The sequence below is a fragment of the Carettochelys insculpta genome, chromosome 1 (genome assembly GCF_033958435.1).
Source record: "Carettochelys insculpta isolate YL-2023 chromosome 1, ASM3395843v1, whole genome shotgun sequence".
In the NCBI taxonomy this organism is placed as follows: Eukaryota; Metazoa; Chordata; order Testudines; family Carettochelyidae; genus Carettochelys; species Carettochelys insculpta.
In genome coordinates this window covers 127,665,763-127,686,286 of record NC_134137.1, presented here as the reverse complement: position 1 = coordinate 127,686,286, position 20,524 = coordinate 127,665,763, and the positions used below count along the sequence as shown (strand labels likewise).

General features: G+C 43.9%; 1 protein-coding gene across 1 annotated transcript in view; it reads right to left on the bottom strand.

Moving 5' to 3' along the window:
- Positions 1-904: 904 nt before the first annotated feature.
- Positions 905-20,524, bottom strand: part of RFX8 (regulatory factor X8) — a 60,107-nt gene continuing 40,487 nt past the window's right edge. The window contains exons 11-15 of the mRNA XM_074991477.1: positions 17,202-17,358; positions 15,087-15,181; positions 12,902-13,016; positions 10,077-10,360; positions 905-1,078 (exon numbers count right to left, since the gene is read on the bottom strand). Coding sequence (XP_074847578.1) covers positions 905-1,078; positions 10,077-10,360; positions 12,902-13,016; positions 15,087-15,181; positions 17,202-17,358 — 825 coding nt within the window. The remainder of the gene's footprint in view (positions 1,079-10,076; positions 10,361-12,901; positions 13,017-15,086; positions 15,182-17,201; positions 17,359-20,524) is intronic.

Here is a 20,524-nt window from a genome sequence, read left to right as displayed (position 1 = left end):
AATTTACCCCTAAATGTCTCCTAAGAGCCCAGTAAGCAGTGGGAGTGTTAGTAATGCTGCTAGACAATATGGACCTCCTGTGGTCCAGCACAGTCTCTTGTCTGGCACTGGTCAGGTCCCGAGGGTGCTGGACAAAAGAGATTCAACCTGTATCTGTTAGCATTATGGTACCCTGGAAGTGTGTGTGTATGTGTATACACACAATATATATATTTTAGACTACTACAAACTTTGTTTACATTTATTTCCAGTACTTCCCAACATTTTCTATATACTTCTGCTTGTGTTGTGGTCATACAGCAAGCTGAAACAATTTTGTGTGGGGCTTGCAGGAAAATTTATTAGCTATTATAGGGCCTAGTCTGTCTTAACTAATAATAGTGCATGTGAGATACTGACTCCACAGTATTCTGCAGAAATGGGATGTTTCAAGATTCATGCAATGCATGCCTGTGGATTTGAGATTAGAACTGAGCTCTGTATAAATTGAGATACTTAGCATAATAGGATATGTCAAAGACAGAATGGCAGCTTGAACCCTGAAGTCTAGACTGTAAACAAAGGGAAGCATTTTGGTAGGGTTAATATTCCATTCCATAGTCCCCATTGGCTTTCTTTGGCATTATGGTTTCAGGTAGGGCTTTAATGTTATTGATGGCAGAGCTATGAGAAGAACAAAAACCAGGCAGACAGAAACTCTGCATGTTAGGCTTTCTTAGATATTTACTCAAATAAGACAAACAGTTAAATACACAAAAACTTTTAAATAATAAATATTTTAACAGTTCTGTTGCCAACATTTATAGAAAAAAGCCCTTTAGTTTCACAGAATAATAAAACATTTTTTCTTAAAGTTATACTAAGCTCACAAGTAAGTAAAACAAATCCCTTATAACAAGTCTTATTAGTCTGTTTGGATTTCCCTGAAACCAACCCTAGTGCAACTCTGCTGGGCATCACAGGTGCGAATAATAAATTTCTGTCCATCTTTTAGAGTAACGAGTGCTTCCTTTCCAACTGGAAGATTTAGTTTAACTGAACTTTTAGTAGCTTTGTCTTCCAATATGACCTGGATAAGCTGTAAATAAAACATGGAGGTGTAAATAGTATCACTGTGAACAAATTATATATCTGATCCTCCTGCTATTGAATAAACATTCTTTCTATTTTCTGCTTCAAGGCCCTGCTCCTGAAAGCACTTATGTTTAGAAGGATGATCCAGTGATTAGGGCACTAGCTTAGGACATGGGAGATGCAGGAGTGATCCTTTCTCTGCCTCAGCCTTCCGGTGTGACGTCGGGCAAGTCACTTAGCTTCTATGCAGCTCAGTTCTCCCTGCTGTAAAATAGATATAATTGTATTTCCCTGCCTCACTGGTGTGTTGTAAGGAAAGCTACAATATAGACAGTGAAGTGCTTTCTGCTGTACTTCTGCAAAATTCTTTATGAGAATTAGGGAGTATTATGCTTTTGAATACCTTTCTGAACATTAACAGAGAGGAAGGCGTGCCAGTCTACACACTAACAAAACAAAAAGCAGTCAAGTAGCACTTTAAAGACTAGCAAAATAGTTTATTAGGTGAGCTTTCGTGGGACAGACCCACTTCTTCAGACCATAGCCAGATCAGAACAGACTCAATATTTAAAACACAGAGAACCAAAAAGAGTAAGCAAGGAGGACAAATCAGAAAAAGATAATCAAGGTGAGCAAATCAGAGAGTGGAGGGGTGGGGGGGAAGGTCAAGAATTAGACTGAGCCAAGTATGCAGAGGAGCCCCTATAGTGACTCAGAAAGTTCCCATCGCGATTTAAACCATGTGTTAATGTGCCGAATTTGAATATAAAAGCCAGCTTGGCTGTTTCCCTTTCCAGAATGGTGCGATAATTCTTCTTCAGTAACACACGTACCTTTAGGTCATTGACAGAATGCCCCATTCCATTAAAATGTTGACTAACTGGTTTGTGGATCTGGAGTGTTTTGATGTCTGTTTTGTGCCCATTGACCCTTTGTCTAAGGGAGTGAGAAGTCTGTCCAATATACAAAGCATCTGGGCATTGTTGGCACATGATGGCATATATGATGTTAGTAGAGGAGCATAAGAAAGTGCTCGTGATTCTGTGAGTAACCTGGTTAGGTCCAGTGATGGTATTTCCAGAGAAGATATGTGGACAAAGCTGGCAGCGGGCTTTGTTGCAGGGAAAGGTTCCAGGATTGGTATTCCTGGGGTATAGACTGTGGCTGTTAGTGAGGATCCTCATGAGGTTGGGAGGTTGTCTGTAGGAGAGAACAGGCATGTCACCCAGGGCCTACTGGAGTGTAGCATCCTGATTAAGGATAGGTTGTAGGTCTTTAATAATTTGTTGCAGTGGTCTGAGTTGGGGGCTGTAGGTGATGACCAGTGCTGTTCTGTTCTTGGCTTTTTTGGGCCGATCTTGGAGTAGCTGGTCTCTAGGTATTCGTCTGGCCCTGTCAATTTGTTTTTTTACTTCTCCTGGTGGGTCATTCAGGTTTATGAATATTTGGTCAAGTTCTTGTAGTTTTTGGTCTCTGTCAGTTGGATCAGAGCAAATGCGATTGTACCTAAGAGCTTGACTGTAAACAATGGATCTAGTCACGTGTGCAGGATGGAAACTAGAAGGGTGTAGATAAGTATAGCGATCAGTAGGTTTTTGGTACAGTGTGGTACTTATCAAGCCATCCTTGATTAGTACTGTAGTGTCCAGGAAATGTATCTCTTGCATGTTGTAATCGAAGCATAAGTTGATGGTGGGGTGTAGATTGTTAAAGTCTCTGTGGAATTCTTCTAGAGCCTCTGTACCATGGGTCCAAATCATAAAGATGTCATCAATGTATCTTAACTAGAGGAGTGGTAATAGGGGACAAGAGCTGCGGAATTGTTGTTCCAGGTCAGCCATAAATATATTAGCATATTGTGGGGCCATGCAGGTGCCCATAGCCGTTCAACTAATCTGGAGGTATAAATTTTCCCCAAAACGGAAATGATTGTGTGTGAGAACAAAGTTACAGAGGTCAGACACCAGATTGGCTGTGGTGGCATCAGGGATGGTATTCCTGATTGCTTGTAATCTGTCTTTATGTGGAATATTAGTGTACAGAGCCTCTACATCCATTGTGGCAAGGATGGCGTTATCAGGAACTTTTCCGATGTTTTGTAATTTCCTCAGGAAGTCGGTGGTATCTCAGATATAGCTGGGAGCGTTGGTGGCATAGGGTTTGAGGAGGGAGTCCACGTAACTGGATAGTCCGGTGGTAAGGGTACCTATACCTGAAATGATAGGGCATCCAGGGTTTCCAGGTTTGTGGATTTTGGGAAGTAAATTGAATGATCCAGGCTGCGGCTCAGATGGTGTGTCTGAGTGAATGAGGTCCTGAGTAGCAGCTTGGAGTTCCTTCAGTAGTTGTTGTAATTTCCTTTGGAATTCCAAAGTGGGATCAGCAGAGAGAGGTCTGCAAAAATGTGGTGTTGGAGAGTTGTCTGGCTGCCTCCTGTTCATAGTCTGACTTATTCAGGATGACAACAGCACCCCCTTGTCAGCTGGTTTAATTATGATGTCTGGGTTATTTTTGAGAGTCTGGACAGCATGGCGTTCAGCATAGTTGAGATTGTGTCTCATTTGGCATTGTTTGTGTATAATGTCAGCCTGAGCACGGTTGCGGAAGCACTGTACGTCGAAGTCCAGACTTTCACTACAACCCTCAGGGGGAGTCCACATAGAGTTCTTCTTCTTTTGTTGTTGGTGGGGGGGTCGAGAGAGTCAGACTGTTGTTCATAGGTGTGCTGGAAAAATTCCTTTAGATGGAGGCAGCGAACGAAGGCTTCAAGGTCACCACAGAATTGTATTAAGTTCGTGGAGGAGGTAGGGCAGAAGTCGGCACATTAACACATGGTTTAAATCGTGATGGGAACTTTCTGAGTCACTACAGGGGCTCGTCTGCATACTTGGCTCAATCTAATTCTTGACCTTCCCCCTCACCCCTCCACTCTCTGATTTGCTCACCTTGATTATCTTTTTCTGATTTGTCCTCCTTGCTTACTCTTTTTGATTCTCTGTGTGTTAAATATTGAGTCTGTTCTGGTCCGGCTATGGTCTGAAGAAGTGAGTCTATCCCATGAAAGCTCACCTAATAAACTATTTTGCTAGTCTTTAAAGTGCTACTTGACTGCTTTTTGTTTTGATAGTGTATAGACTAGCACGGCTTCCTCTCTGTTACTATTCAACATGCAAGGCACTACATTTAGCCGTTTGGAATGGAGATCCATCAACTACATGAAAAAACTCGCCCAGATCCAGACAGACATCATCTTTCTCTCCAAATGCAAGAAAATGGACATTGTACCCAAGGGACTGACAGTGAAAAACCCACTACAAATCAACACACTACACTGACTACAGTGAGCATCTATGCAGCACGCTCTCTAAGAAACTGAGGAACCACTTGATCAAAATCCTTTACAATAAACAAAAGATGATCAAAAATGAACTCTCTCAACTTGAAATTATCATCAACGAACAGGCATCCACGCAAGACCCCACAGTACAAGGCTTTACCAGTGCCAGACAAGATATTTATAAAACACACTTCCTCTTTCTACAAAAAAGAAAAGAGAATAAATTTTCTTCATTACTTCGTTCCTCAGGATACTTCAATCACAATAACAGCAGCTCGACCAACAACATTGTTAACCTTTCAGACTACCAACTCAGCCCAGCAGAGGAGTCTCTCTTATCCTGGGGTCTTTCCTTCGGCCCTACCTCCTCCACGAACTTAATACAATTCTGTGGTGACCTTGAAGCCTTCTTTCACCACCTCCCTCTAAAGGAATTTTTCCAGCACACCTATGAACAACAGTCTGACTCTCTCGACGCCCCCACCAACAACAAAAGAAGAAGAACTCTGTGTGGACTCCCCTGAGGGTCATAGTGAAAGTCTGGACTTCGACATACAGTGCTTCCACAACCGTGCTCAGGCTGACATTATACACAAACAATGCCAACTGAGACACAATCTCAACTATGCTGAACGCCATGCTGTCCAGAGTCTCAAAAATAACCCAGACATCATAATCAAACCAGCTGACAAAAGGGGTGCTGTTATCCTGAATAAGTCAGACTATGAACAGGAGGCAGCCAGACAACTCTCCAACACCACATTTTACAGACCTCTCTCTGCTGATCCCACTTTGGAATTCCAAAGGAAATTACAACAACTACTGAAGGAACTCCAAGCTGCTACTCGGGACCTCATTCACTCAGACACACCATCTGAGCCGCAGCCTGGATTATTCTATTTACTTCCCAAAATCCACAAACCTGGAAACCCTGGACGCCCTATCATTTCAGGTATAGGTACGCTTACCACCGGACTATCCAGTTACGTGGACTCCCTCCTCAAACCCTATGCCACCAACGCTCCCAGCTATATCCGAGATACCACCGACTTCCTGAGGAAATAACAAAACATCGGAAAAGTTCCTGATAACGCCATCCTTGCCACAATGGATGTAGAGGCTCTGTACACTAATATTCCACATGAAGACGGATTACAAGCAATCAGGAATACCATCCCTGATGCCACCACAGCCAATCTGGTGTCTGACCTCTGTAACTTTGTTCTCACACACAATCATTTCCGTTTTGGGGAAAATTTATACCTCCAGATTAGTTGAACGGCTATGGGCACCTGCATGGCCCCACAATATGCTAATATATTTATGGCTGACCTGGAACAACAATTCCTCAGCTCTCGTCCCCTGTTACCCCTCCTCTACTTAAGATACATTGATGACATCTTTATGATTTGGACCCATGGTACAGAGGCTCTAGAAGAATTCCACAGAGACTTTAACAATCTACACCCCACCATCAACTTATGCCTCAATTACAACATGCAAGCGATACATTTCCTGGACACTACAGTACTAATCAAGGATGGCTTGATCAGTACCACACGGTACCGAAAACCTACTGATCGCTATACTTATCTACACCCTTCTAGTTTCCATCCTGCACACGTGACTAGATCCATTGTTTACAGTCAAGCTCTTAGGTACAATCGCATTTGCTCTGATCCAACTGACAGAGACCAAAAACTACAAGAACTTGACCAAATATTCATAAACCTGAATGACCCACCAGGAGAAGTAAAAAAACAAATTGACAGGGCCAGACGAATACCTAGAGACCAGCTACTCCAAGATCGGCCTAAAAAAGCCAAGAGCAGAACACCTCTGGTCATCACCTACAGCCCCCAACTCAGACCACTGCAACAAATTATTAAAGACCTACAACCTATCCTTAATCAGGATGCCACACTCCAGAAGGCCCTGGGTGACATGCCTGTTCTCTCCTACAGACAACCTCCCAACCTCATGAGGATCCTCACTAACAGCCACAGTCTATACCCCAGGAATACCAATCCTGGAACCTTTCCCTGCAACAAAGCCCGCTGCCAGCTTTGTCCACATATCTTCTCTGGAAATACCATCACTGGACCTAACCAGGTTACTCACAGAATCACGAGCACTTTCTCATGCTCCTCTACTAACATCATATATGCCATCATGTGCCAACAATGCCCAGATGCTTTGTATATTGGACAGACTTCTAACTCCCTTAGACAAAGGGTCAATGGGCACAAAACAGACATCAAAACACTCCAGATCCACAAACCAGTTAGTCAACATTTTAATGGAATGGGGCATTCTGTCAATGACCTAAAGGTACGTGTGTTACTGAAGAAGAATTATCGCACCATTCTGGAAAGGGAAACAGCCAAGCTGGCTTTTATATTCAAATTCAGCACATTAATGCATGGTTCTGTCCCACAAAAGCTCACCTAATAAACTATTTTGCTAGTCTTTAAAGTGCTACTTGACTGCTTTTTGTTTTGATAGTGTATAGAGTAGCACGGCTTCCTCTCTGTTACTATGGTTTAAATCGTGACGGGGACTTTCTGAGTCACTATAGGGGCTCCTCTGCATACTTGGCTCAATCTAATTCTTGACCTTTCCCCCCACCCCTCCACTCTCTGATTTGCTCACCTTGATTATCTTTTTCTGATTTGTCCTCCTTGCTTACTCTTTTTGGTTCTCTGTTTGTTAAATATTGAGTCTGTTCTGATCTGGCTATGGTCTGAAGAAGTGGGTCTGTCCCACAAAAGCTCACCTAATAAACTATTTTGCTAGTCTTTAAAGTGCTACTTGACTGCTTTTTCTTTCTGAACATTAGCATTGTTGAGTTCAATGAGATTATTCATATTCATAGTTTCTTGCAGGATTGTGTCCCAACCTGCTTACCTTTTCATTTAATCAATTCTCCTCATAATGTAGGATATGTTTAATAAAATCACCAGACTAGCCTTCAATATAACAGCATATGTTTTATATCCCCTTTCATAACCACACATATTCTTCCCTTTTTTAAAATAAATAACCCCTACCAGTAACCCATTTAATCTTTTCCCTAGTGGAAAACCTCTTTAGGGTGAGATCTTGGTCTTGTTAAAGTCAACAAGACTCTTGCCGCTGACTTCTTTGGGACCAGGGACTTATCTAATTATCTTAATTAACACCTTTATTCTATATTTATATCCTTTTTGATGAGAGGTACTTCAGATGAGGATACACCATTGATTTATACAACACAGTTAACTACTTCCTTATCTTTTCTATACATTTAACAAATCAACGCACTTGGTTTACTTATTTGCTATTGCTGTCCATTGAGGTAAGAGACACCTAGGTCTCTTTCCTGTGATGACTGTATTGTATGTAAAGTAGGTGCAGGTGTAGACTACAGCACAGTGCTCTGCAGATAAACCCACTGCAGAGCTGCAGCTGAGGGAGATTTTAATTTGGTGACCTGACCAAAGAGAAAGTGAATGTAGCTGGGCTTTTATGGATGAATGCATATTACTCGTGTTGAGGGAAAGGCGGCACAGCAAGCACTGTACTGACAAATAAAGAGCCATTCAACTTTCTCTGAGCTCCACATTATTACATTACAGCCAGGCCTGCTGCTGTGGGAGGGAAGGCCAAGGGGCAGTTGCCCTGGGGCCTGGTGTCTCAAAGGAGTCCAGAGCTCCAGCCACCATGGCTGGTACTTTGGCAGTGGTGGTGGCCAGAGCTCCAGGCCCCTTTCAAGCGCTGCAGTAGTGCTACTCTGTCAGTCCGTGCAGCTGGGGGGGTTGGGGGGGGGTGGCTGAGTCCCATGGTGCAGGCAATGGTAAGGGCTGACTGCCTTCGATCCTGCCCCTTCTGGGGCATGGAGCTGGGCCCATGCTCCCACCTTGCCCTGTGGCCCATGGTGGCTGCCACCCCCACTCATTACAGCTCATTTAAGAACCCATTGATTTGTACCATCCGTTTGAATTATTCTCACCAATGTGCATTACTTTGTGTTTGATTACATGGAATTCCATCCGACATATTTCCCATTGGCCCAGTTGTGTTAAATCTTACACCAAGATGTCAGCAACTCAATATTTACCCATTTTCCTGGTGATGGCTGTTATTAATAATGAAGTTTATCCACTCAAAACTGTGCCGGGCTCTTCGAAATAGCAAGTATAAACATGGTCTCTGTGCCAAAAGGTGTAGTCAACATTCCACATAAAGAACCACATGAGGATCACAGAAATGGGACGGCAGAGGAAGGTGGTGATATTACAGACACAGGCACATATTGATGGTGCTGGTTCAGGGGTCTTTACTGATGGCTATCGTCACTATTCATCTTTCTCCCTTCTCATAGACTCCGCAGCCGAACTGTGTTTTCAGCTGTGACTTCAAGGTGATGAAGGCAGAGGTGTGACAAACAGCTTTTCCAAACATAGCGGGCTGTTTGGAAGAAAGCATGGAGATGCCTCTGAGAGACAAAGATGATGAGTATGGAGACTGGTGTTGGCAGAGTGGAAGAAGGGGAAAGGCAGAAGGAGACCAATTTAGAGACATCTGCAGAGGGCTTGTAAGTCAGGATTTGGAGAGCAAAGGTAAGAAGTTTACACTTGATATTCAAAGGCCTAGGAAACCAGGCAAGTGACTCATAAAGTGGGTGATAGAGTTGAGGGGATTGATTGAGGAAAGTGATTTTGGCAGCAGCACTTGGGACAGACAGGAGGAATGAAGGTGTTGGTATTAGAAACCCAGGAGGAAATACCTTCAATAATTGAAGTGGGGGAAGACAAGGCTATGTCAAGAAATTGGCTGCTCCAGAGACACTGGGTGCAAGCATCACCTACTGCATCCCACTATCAGCTGACTTGTCCTTATGGCCTCCTTGGAGTGGAGTTCCAAAAGCCACAGCTCCCCTGTCCTTCTCGGTTTCTCCTGGTCCAGGGACATCAGAACCTGCATTCTAAAGTGATCTATATTTTTGTGGGAGTAATAGAATTGGGGTAATGAGCAAGGGACGAGGGGAGATGTGAAACTACGAGCAGAGGGGGAGAAGGCGGGGAAGGGAGAGTAGAGTTACATAGGGAAAAGGCGTAGGGCGGGAGAAGGCCAAAGTGGAGGGAGAAGGTAACGCTTTGGAGCTGCAGGTGGGAAGCATGCTGGGGTTGGGCAGATGAGTGAGGCTGCTAGTAGAGATGGGATACCTGGGCTGAGTGGTGCTCTGCTTAAGTTGATAGCATGCAGATTCTGATGTTACTCTGAGGCCATGCTCACGCCCATGCTCACTTGTGGCAATGAATGTTTTAACCCAACAGAGCAGAAGCCCGCCCTCATCCCAGTCCACTCCCTTTCCACTCTTGTCACTGATGACATGCGTAAGGTGGTAAGTCTTGGGGAAATTAAGTAGGCAGAAGAGGAACTAGAGTGGGATCAGGATACAACTTATAACTTTAAGTCTGAATCTTAGTCCAGTTAACATGCATCCAGCTCCGTGTGCTGCTGCTTTCTAGAAAGGTTTAACATGTATTTTGCTAGAAGGAGAAATTAAATATGTACAGTATTTATTGTCCCCTCAGATGTTCAGTACAGATTCGCACACCCCGCTCATGTCTTTCACTTGGGTTTTAAAAATTAATTTTTAAAAATGTATTGTTAGTTTTACCTTGTTGCCTGTGGCTGAGTCTACAAGACAGCTCAGGACCCTGAGAATCATGCTGTTTAAATTAACGTCACTCTGGCTCTGTGTCAGAGTTACATGAGTTGGCTCTGGGGCTCTGGCTTGAAACTGCTCAGCAGAAAAATTGTCCCAGAGGCGAGCAGGTTCATTGGTAGGCGAATCATTTTGTGGAATTCTTGAGAGAGTTCCTTCTCCTTCCTCCTCTATATGTGATTGGAGGATGTGAATAACATATTCCAAAAGTAGCAAATTAAACAAGTGCCAGGATCCTAGGTTTGAACAACAAACATCATTTGCAACATCATCACTTTTCGGGTTCCACATAAATATGCTACCTAAACAGGTACATCTTCCTTTGTAAAATATGTGGTACTATATTAACAGGATTTGTAGCATAGTACTCACTGAATATGAAAGTTTGAACTATGTGTGTCTGCTCACCAATATCCAGGCAGAATGTGCACTGAGTGTCGATTTTAAACATGGACAAAAAGCCATCCCCCTTATTGTAGCATTATGGGACAGTGTGGTTGTCCATCTTCCTTCTTTTTGCAAGGGTTAACAATTGCTAGAACCCTGCATGGATACAAAATTTGTATCTGCAAAAATGAGCTGCAGATATCTGCATGGAAGCTGCAGATGCTGATACTCATGGATATAAAGCAGACATCTGCGGATCTGTGTGGCTCTAACAATTTCTCATTACCCATGCTGCCTTGCTTACACTGATTAATAATTTCAGCCCTACCCAAACAAAAAGTCCTACCGACTGGATATAGACTGAGACGCAATCAATGTTACGATACAAGCGAGGCTGAAAAGCCTAAATTGGAGCGCGTGCCAAAGCCCATGGAAGCCAATGGAAAGACCCTCACTGGTTTCATTGTAAACCCCACTCAGCAGAGACCAAGTCCTCTTCCGTGCCTTGCTCTGCACCAAGCACATTCGCCCTGAGGGCATTTTGTGCCACAAAAATTAAAAATTCTTCACCAAAATAGTAGCAATTTGGTGCAAATCTTATTTGTCAAATAAACGGGGAGGCTCCAGCATGGTATTGGGGAGCACAGGCCGGTGGCTGCACTGAGATCAGAAAATCACTGTGCCGCTCCCCCTCTTCCACCATGGGACATGGACTTAGCAGTGAGGCTACACCTGACCTTGACACAGTGCAAGGGACAAGCCTGCCCCAGAAACGCTCCAGGTCTCTGCCCTTCTGTACCAGATGCACCGGGTATGGACAGGCAAGCTCAGCAAGGCAGGACCCAAGCGTGGAGGGACTTAAGGTGGGAGGATGCAAATATGGGTGAGAGGCTGCTGGGTGGGACAGTCTGGGGAGATGATGTTCAGTGGGGGATGCAGGTGCAGGGGCATCTAATTGTGCAAGGGCTTGTTGGAGGGTGGGGGATTCTGGATGCAACAGTAACAGGACTCTGCAGGGGTCCAGGTGAAGGTAGCTGGGGCTCAGCGGGGCATTTCTGGATCTGGGAGGTGACAGCGCTTGGCTGGGGGATCCGGATGTGGGGGACTCAAGGGAGGTCCAGATGCTGGGGGAGTGGGGCTCAGTGGGAGGGAATCCAGGTTCAGCTGGTTAGTGCTCAGGGGGGTGTCCCAGGCCACACCCCCACTCTGCTTCTCCTCCCCCCGCTCCGCTATGCCACCACCTTGCACCCAACCCCACTTCTTTCTCAAAGTACTGTCCTGGCTCCCATCCGACCTCTTACTGCTCCTGCTCCGCCCCCTCCCACCTGTATAACACCCCTTCTCCAAAGCCCCTCTCCCAGGAGATGTGGAGAGGGTGACTAGCAGGAGCCCTGGAGAGGGGCAGCAGCAGGGGCTGAGCTCCACCCACACACTCACCACAGTGGCAGGAGCCCTGGGAAATAGAGTGACCCAACAGCCTGGTCCACCCTGGCACCACCGCCCAGCCAGGCTGCTCCACTTCACTGCGGTGGTGGGAAGTGAAGCAACCCAGACCCAGCCTGCTCTGCTCCCCTGAGCCCATATACCTCAGGGGAGAAGAGCCGGCTAGGATGCTTCGGTTTCTGCTGGTCCTGCGGTGAAGTGGAGCAGCCCAGCTACGAGATGGGTGGCATAGCAGAGCAGGCTGCTGGGCTGCTTGACTTCCTGTGGCTCCTGCTGAAGCAGTGAATACAAAGTGGCCTGAACCCTGCTGCCACCCTGTGCCAGGCCTCCCAGGTAATCCCCCAGGCTGCCCTGGACTCTATGGGCTAGTGTCAATATAAGGGACTGTCCCATCCATAGGATAGTTGAGGCAGCCACAGTGGGGACCTCCCCCAAAGTGCAAGGGCTGGGGTGGCCACCCTGAACCATCCTACTGATGGGGCAGCTCTGGCTGTGCAGACGGTCAGACTGGGTGTTCACTGTAGTCCTTTCTTGGACTTGAACAATTCTATAAATGAAGCAAATAACCATTTTTTTTGCATCTTTGAGATAGCCTCTGCGTATTTCCACATGTACAAGTGTAGCTGTCTGTACAATCCCCAGGAGGATGGGTACAGGAGTTTTAATTAAACAAGAATTGCAGAATAGTCCTCCTGATGCAAATATTAGCTCTGGACAGTAAGTCAAGAGAATAGTTAAATTCTTCTCAGTGCTTCCCTTCTTCTTGCTCTTATGCTGGAAGGCAGCTAAGACCAGTCCTTGAAATGGCCTGAAAGTAACGGCCTACTGGAGGTTTAGGAGTCAATACCAGGGAGAGACTAGCATGGATTTTCCTGACACAAGAAGGGACATGGATGTGGGCCTACGTCCACTGCGGCATGGGGCATGAAAAAAAAGCTTTTACTTACCAAAACTCTCTGTATGGCACAGTGTCATAGCCTTGCTTACTGTGGTTAGGAGGAAGTTCCATCTCAGTTGGAAGTTAGCTGCTAGTTTTCTAAACTCTTCTTTACTCCTGCTTGGCTGTAAACAGGGGATGATTTGATTCATGATAAAGTCAAATAAAGATCTGTATACATAATACTGAAAACTTCACATGCAATTTGTATACAGAAATAAAAACTGTACGTGCAGTTTGAGATCCTTTGAGGGAAGATACTGTAGAAATGCGAAGTACTATTACTTAAAAAACCCCACAGCAGTAATGAACAGGGAATAATTAATTAAAAAGCAGCACATCTACCCCTGCTCCTTCCAAAGAGGAAAAAAAAAAGTAAATAACTCCATGTAAAATCCCAGCTAGGCCAAACAACAAGCACTGCTATAGTTCCTGCTAATTCTGATCCACCACTAATGTTTCCCCTAATTTTTCCATCAATGGGTGGAATAAATTTTATGATGTGCATGAAGGCATGTGTAGCTGTGTATCACCAACAGAAACACATGCTGCTAGCTGCTGCTGGCTGTGGGCACTTTGCTAATCAGCTGGGCAGCACCTGAATCTCTTCAGGGTGGCTGCCCAAATGCTCAGCTTACAAGGAACGCTGTCTAACACTGGAGGAAGTGTGGAGAAGCTAGGGAAGCAGTAGGCACAGTATGAAGATAGTTACATGCAATTTCATAAGTACAGCTATTTTAGTAGGAGAATCACTTTCCTACCAGCTGGTCAGATATTACCTGTCTCCGAGATCATGAAGCATAATTTTCAGTCTTCTATGCATTTTTCTACAGCTTTTAGGTTATAAAGGATGGCAGTGTGTCATGGCTATAAAGTTAGACCAGTTACTTGCACTCCCTGGCTACGTCTACACGTGAAGCCTACATTGAAGTAGCTTATTTCGATGTAGCAACATCGAAATAGGCTATTTCGATGAATAATGTCTACACGTCCTCCAGGGCTGGCAACGTCGATGTTCAACTTCGACGTTGGGCAGCACCACATCGAAATAGGCGCTGCGAGGGAACGTCTACACGCCAAAGTAGCACACATCGAAATAAGGGTGCCAGGCACAGCTGCAGACAGGGTCACAGGGCGGACTCAACAGCAAGCCGCTCCCTTAAAGGGCCCCTCCCAGACACACTTGCACTAAACAACACAAGATCCACAGAGCCGACAACTGGTTGCAGACCCTGTGCCTGCAGCATGGATCCCCAGCTGCACCAGCAGCAGCCAGAAGCCCTGGGCTAAGGGCTGCTGCACACAGTGACCATAGAGCCCTGCAGGGGCTGGAGAGAGAGCGTCTCTCAACCCCTCAGCTGATGGCCGCCATGGCGGACCCCGCTATTTCGACGTTGTGGGACGCGCAATGACTACACGGTCCCTACTTCGACGTTGAACGTCGAAGTAGGGCGCTATCCCCATCTCCTGATGAGGATAGCAACTTCGACGTCTCGCCGCCTAACGTCGAAGTTAACTTCGAAATAGCGCCCGACGCGTGTAGCCGTGACGGGCGCTATTTCGAAGTTAGTGCCGCTACTTCGAAGTAGCATGCACGTGTAGACACGGCTCCTGTGTGATTAGATAGGACGCATGCCAAAGCAGAATTTTTGTCTGACAATTCCTTTCCTTCTTTACATAATATATTTATGTAACTTGCTTAGCCTAGTCCAAGGGTGGGCAAATATTGGCCCATGGCTTGAATCCAGTCTGCCAGTACTAGTCCCTGCTGGGACCCCACCTCTATATTTACCTGCGCCTTTGCACATATTGGACGATTGCGGCTGTCGCTGGTTGTGGATCGACAGCCAAGGGGAGTGGCAGGAAGCAGTGTCCCAGTCTGTGGTGCTCCTATTAACCATGAACGGCAATCCACAACCAATGAGAGCTGTGATCACCAGACACCTGTGGAGATGCAGGTAAATATGGTGGCAGTGGCAGTCTGCCAGGGACGAATCCCGGGAGGCCACCATTTTTTATCGCCCACCACTGCTTTAGTCTGAGTATTGGTATGCAATACCACTGCTGCAAACTACTGACAAGTATGATAGCTGACTTCATTGTAACACGAAAGACAAGCATATGATAACATATAGTGTGACTGCTTTATATATATATATAATATATATATATACACATGTAAGTTAATTTTGCACCTGAATGATAAAAGCCTGAAGATTAGAAAACATACAGTTCAGAAAAACCCTAACATCTGTGGAAGTGTCCAGCAAGGAAATCAAGTTATTCAAGCCTATAAAATATAAAAGAAAAATGCATTGTTTGAAACATTTGGTTTATACTTCCCATTAGCAGTAATGTCAAAAAATACATTAAGACAAACGCTTATGGCATATAGTTAATATGTTTGGGGCCAAATTTTGATATTCCCACTAATGCTGGCTGGCATCTAAATCTGAAATTAATTCAGCTCTATTCAGATTCATGTCCTTCTCCATTGCTGTAATATATGACTACTCCCTACGAATAAGGGTGGGAGTCTGGCCCTCTAAAAGCAGAGGTTATTTGAAATGTGAAAGGAGAATGGACAGACTGAGTTTGTAATCACTATCAGATTATTAATCTGAGTTTTCACATGACACACAAAGCTATCTGTTTGACCTGCTGATTTGGAGACAATTGTTTTCACATGAAAAATTGAGTTTCTAAAAATTTCGCTGAGAAACTAAAAATTTCGCCCCTTTTGCCCAAGCTCAGTTCAGATGTGGCAATTCAAAATGTTTGAAAATTAACACATTTAGTCAAATGCTGTACTGTGATCTACGCCAAAGTCAATATTATTCTGTAACAAAAGTAAAGTTACTTCAGGTTTATAACAGTACAACTGAGTGCAGAATTTGTTCCTGTGCCTTCTCCCTTCAAGAACGGTAAAGGACAATCAATAAATCCACTTCTGAGCCGTTCCCACTGGTGACAGGGTGGCCTAGTGGCTAGGTCCCCCAGCCAGGGGCTGGGGTGTGGGTCTTCAGACCCACCCAGGAGTCTAGGGGATAAGGTTGGGGCATGGCCCCCAGAGCCTCATTCCCCCTTTGGCAGGTAAGAGTTCCCTGGGAGGGGCTCCCCACTCCCCTCTGTGACTGGGGGGAGGTCCTGAGGCCGTGCCCTCCAGCGGCCAACTGGGTGGCAGCTCTGGGTCGGGCCCTGCTGCCTCAGAGCCAGCTCCTGCCTCTTGGCTGGTCAGCCTCAAAGTGGGCTTGTTCCCCTCCCTTTATACCCCTCCAGGCCTGACACTGGATGCAGGTGAACGAGGGTGGCGCGGACTGAGCCAACAGGCCCTGTTTAGCCCCTGCCCTGCCTGGCCTCCCTCTCACCCTCTTATACCACTTCTGTAAAGATAAGTTACTCGCTAGTTCTGCTAACAATAACAGTTTGCATTTATAAAGTGGTTTAGTTTTTAAAGCATTATATAAGCATAATCTAATGAGTTCTCACAGCTATTCTGTGAGCTAGGAAGAAGAATCAGAGAGATGAAATGTCCAAATTCACATAAAAAGTGAGGGGCAGAACTGGGAATAAAACTTGAGATTTTCTATTCTAGTCCTATGCCCAGGCCGGTATATCAAGTTGCCCATGTCTCACTAATAAATTGAAATAACAGTCCATTAATCTAAGAGTTAAACTTGCCATTAGAGTCCCATCCTTTTGCATTATAATGGCAAATGTGTGTCACTGCTCCATATAAATGTTGCATTTATTGTTTATAAATTGTTACATTTGTTGTTTATAAATTAACATATGTTCTATATGTCATGACACAATAGAAATATACAGACTGTAAGGTTAATAACCTTTGTCCTGTTCATTGTACAATATTTAAATCTGTCCATTTGAAAATAATGTACTGTGATTTGGTTAGTAATACAGAATCATGCAAATGCAGTTCTCCATCTTTTTTATTAAAGACAATATATATATATATATATATATATATATATATATATATATATATGATATGTCAACATTTTGCTCAAAGCCAGTTGTTACAATGGCATAAAAATGCTGATGCTGCTATTGAAAGCTATAAGACAAAACCAGAATTGAAAGCTTATCATTCCTATCTTTTAATACTTAGAGGATAATGTTATATGTGCCAATCTTAATTTTATTGGACCTGTTCCAATAGTTAGTATTATACCAAGACAGTGTTCCTGATTAAGACAGATCATGGACAAACAAACACGGGAAAATGCTAAAAGCTTAAATAACATATGAGTTAAGTGCTTCAATCAATGAAAAGGATATAAAAATATTACATTTGAGCTCCATGTCACATTCCATTTCATCCATATTTCTAAACTTCTTTTGCAAGCCATTTCCAGGAATGTCCACAATGCCATGGTTGATGATCGCATTCAAGTCTGATTTTAAAATAGTAACTTGGCTGTTGTTGTTCAAGACAATTCTCATTGTCTATAGACAAAGAAAAAAAAAGTTACTACCTTTAACTTTGTTGAACACTTCTTTCTCAAAAAGTACCTTTTCTTCAGTGTTAAGTTGGAACACAGAGTTTAATGACGTTAACAAAACCAGACTAGCCCCTAAAGGGCTAGTTAGGCATATTTCAATTTTCCTTACAGAATATTCAGCAAACAATGATCTACTTCTCAACTATATTCTGTGTTCCTGAGTAAGGTGGAACAGATTATATTTACCAATATAAAATAAACTGACCTGATGAATACTCAGTGAGCCTGTTGATTTTATATCAGAAAATAGTGTAGTCTTATAAAGAAAAGGAAAAATGAGAAAAGTGTACTGGGGGACTAATTTTTCCTCAATGCCAAATGACATTGATGTGAGCATCTTAACTTCACAGGCAGTTTTCACCTCCTTCTTAGATAATAAAAGAGCCCAAATGTTGAGATCTGAAATGTAAAATTGGCTGAATTATTTGTTAAAAATAGTAATAATTGACACTGAAACCCTTTCCTTTGTGAATCATTTGCGAAGTGATTCTGATTTATTCAGTGTATACCCCCCACTCACAAATATTCCCACAGTACTTTCAGCAATTAATTCGCAGCTTGTAGATTTTTTTAATGAACTGTTCACGTTACCTGTTTGCTATTCATAGTTTGTGCCTTGTCACCTTTTTCACATTGTATTATTTTTGCTTCCCTAATGAAACTTTTAAATGGGAAAATAATGGAAAGAATAATGGATGGTGAATAATGCATGTCTGTTATGGACTTCCAGATAAATAATCATTTGCACTCAAACTCAGAAAACTTTCATCAACACTTTCATAAAAATCCAGCAATCATCTGAATATTTGTGAATAATGAATAACAGCACAGAGACCAATCTAATGCAACAGGCTTATTTACTTTCAAACATAAGTCTACCTTGTTTTTTCATTATTCGTCCCATTTAACTGCAATATCAGTAAAACTCCAAGTCCTCAATCATTTTAGTTTACTGCAGGTCATCTTGCAAAGCAGTTTTTGGGCAGGTTAAGTATTAACCCCTTCTTCTCCCTGTTTCACTGGGGCTATGTCTACACTACAGGGATCTTTCCAAAGAAGCTCTTCTGAAAGAACTTCTTTCGAAAGAGTGAGTCCACACACAAAAAAGCCTATCAAAGAGTGATCTGCGCTTTCGAGAGAGAGCGTCCACGCAGCTTCTGCTCTTTTGAACGAACGGGCCAGGGATTGACAATGAAGACTGTTCTTTCAAAAGAAGGGTGCTGTGAAGCGTCTACACACATTTTCTTTCAAAAGAAGCTTTTGAAAGTGGGCATTCTTCCTGAAACAGGAAAGGAAACGTGATTTAGAAAGGAGCGCCACATTCTTTCAATTAACTTTTGAAAGAATACTTTTTGTGTGTAGATGCTCCATGGGCTCTTTCGAAAAAGCCCCCTTCTTTGGAAAAATCTTTCAAAAGAACTTCCTAGTGTAGATGCAGCCTGGGTGTTTTCACTCTCAAAGAAATAACAAAATAGAAACACCCGACTTACAAAACACCCATACTTTTTCTATCATCAGGAAATAAGACAACCCCAGACTTCTTAAAGCAGCTGCTAAAAACAAGAGCCTGAGACTCTGAACATTGGTGACAAAATATGGGCATTGCACCCTCATTATGCTGATGATAGCCAGTTCTGTATTTCCATTTCTTCAGAAACCACTGGTGCAGCAGAGAACTTTATTGTCCTGGGCTATGGGCAAGGGCTTGCTGAGAAAAAGCAATTCCTGACAACATCTAGGCTGCATCTACACTACCAGATAAATTCGAATTTCAAGGCTTAGACAAAGGGTCAATGGGCACAAAACAGACATCAAAACACTCCAGATCCACAAACCAGTTAGTCAACATTTTAATGGAATGGGGCATTCTGTCAATGACCTAAAGGTATGTGTGTTACTGAAAAGGAATTATCGCACCGTTTTGGAAAGAGAAACATCTGAGCTGGCTTTTATATTCAAAGTCAGCACATTAACACATGGTTTAAATCGTGATGGGAACTTTTGGAGTCACTATAGGGGCTTGTCTGCATACTTGGCTCAATCTAATTCTTGACCTCCCCCCTCACCCCTCCACTCTCTGATTTGCTCACCTTGATTATCTTTTTCTGATTTGTCCTCCTTGCTTACTCTTTTTGGTTCTCTGTGCCTTAAATATTGAGTCTGTTCTGGTCTGGCTATGGTCTGAAGAAGTGGGTCTGTCCCACGAAAGCTCACCTAATAAACCATTTTGCTAGTCTTTAAAGTGCTACTTGACTGCTTTTTATTAAAACATGACTGTCTTCACATGTATTACTGGTAAGTCGATTTATTGAGACATATTGCCGATTACAGAATATCAGTATTACAGGACGGATATAGCGTCTATCTCAAATTTAAAATCTCAAGTCAAAGCTAGTGTGAAAGCACCGTATTCTTAATTTGAATTTGTTAGCCTCCAGAAGTTCCCATATGCATCCCACAAAGCTATGCGGTGACCCCCCCAAGTATGGCCTCTTCATTGTGCACTGCTGTCAGGTGTGCAGGAAGAAGGTCAAACTAAGCCCATGAAGTTTGTATTGAATTTGAGCTTGGACCCCAGGAGATTCTGGATCTGGATCTCATTACCATTTGGGGAGACCAATCAGTGGCGAAGAGATTTTGGATGGCCAGAGAAACGCGGCCATCTATGATCAGATGGCGTGCAAGATGGCAGCCTGAGGTTACTCCCGGGACTCTATGCAGTGTCAGGTGAAGGTGAAAGAACTCCGGCGGGCCTATCAAAAAGTCCAAAAAGCCAACCAGCAGTCAGGGGTGGCCCCATGGACCTTCCGCTATTGTCAACAGCTCCACATGCTTATTATGGAGAACGACAGCACCATGGAGCCCAAAGTGAATTACAATACTTGTGGAATCCTGGTATGGATTCTGGGTTGAGCACGGAGGAGCAGCATGGCCTGGAGGAATAGGGCAACGGAGAGGAAAAAAGGAGCAATGAGCAGGAGACAGAGGAAGTTGTTCCAGACATCCCTGAGCTCTTCACCACAGACCTGGAATCTATCCCCTCCAGGGTGGGCCCCTCCATACTGGTCACCTCCATGCTGGTCCCTGAGCCCTCTGGAGCAGGTGGTTTG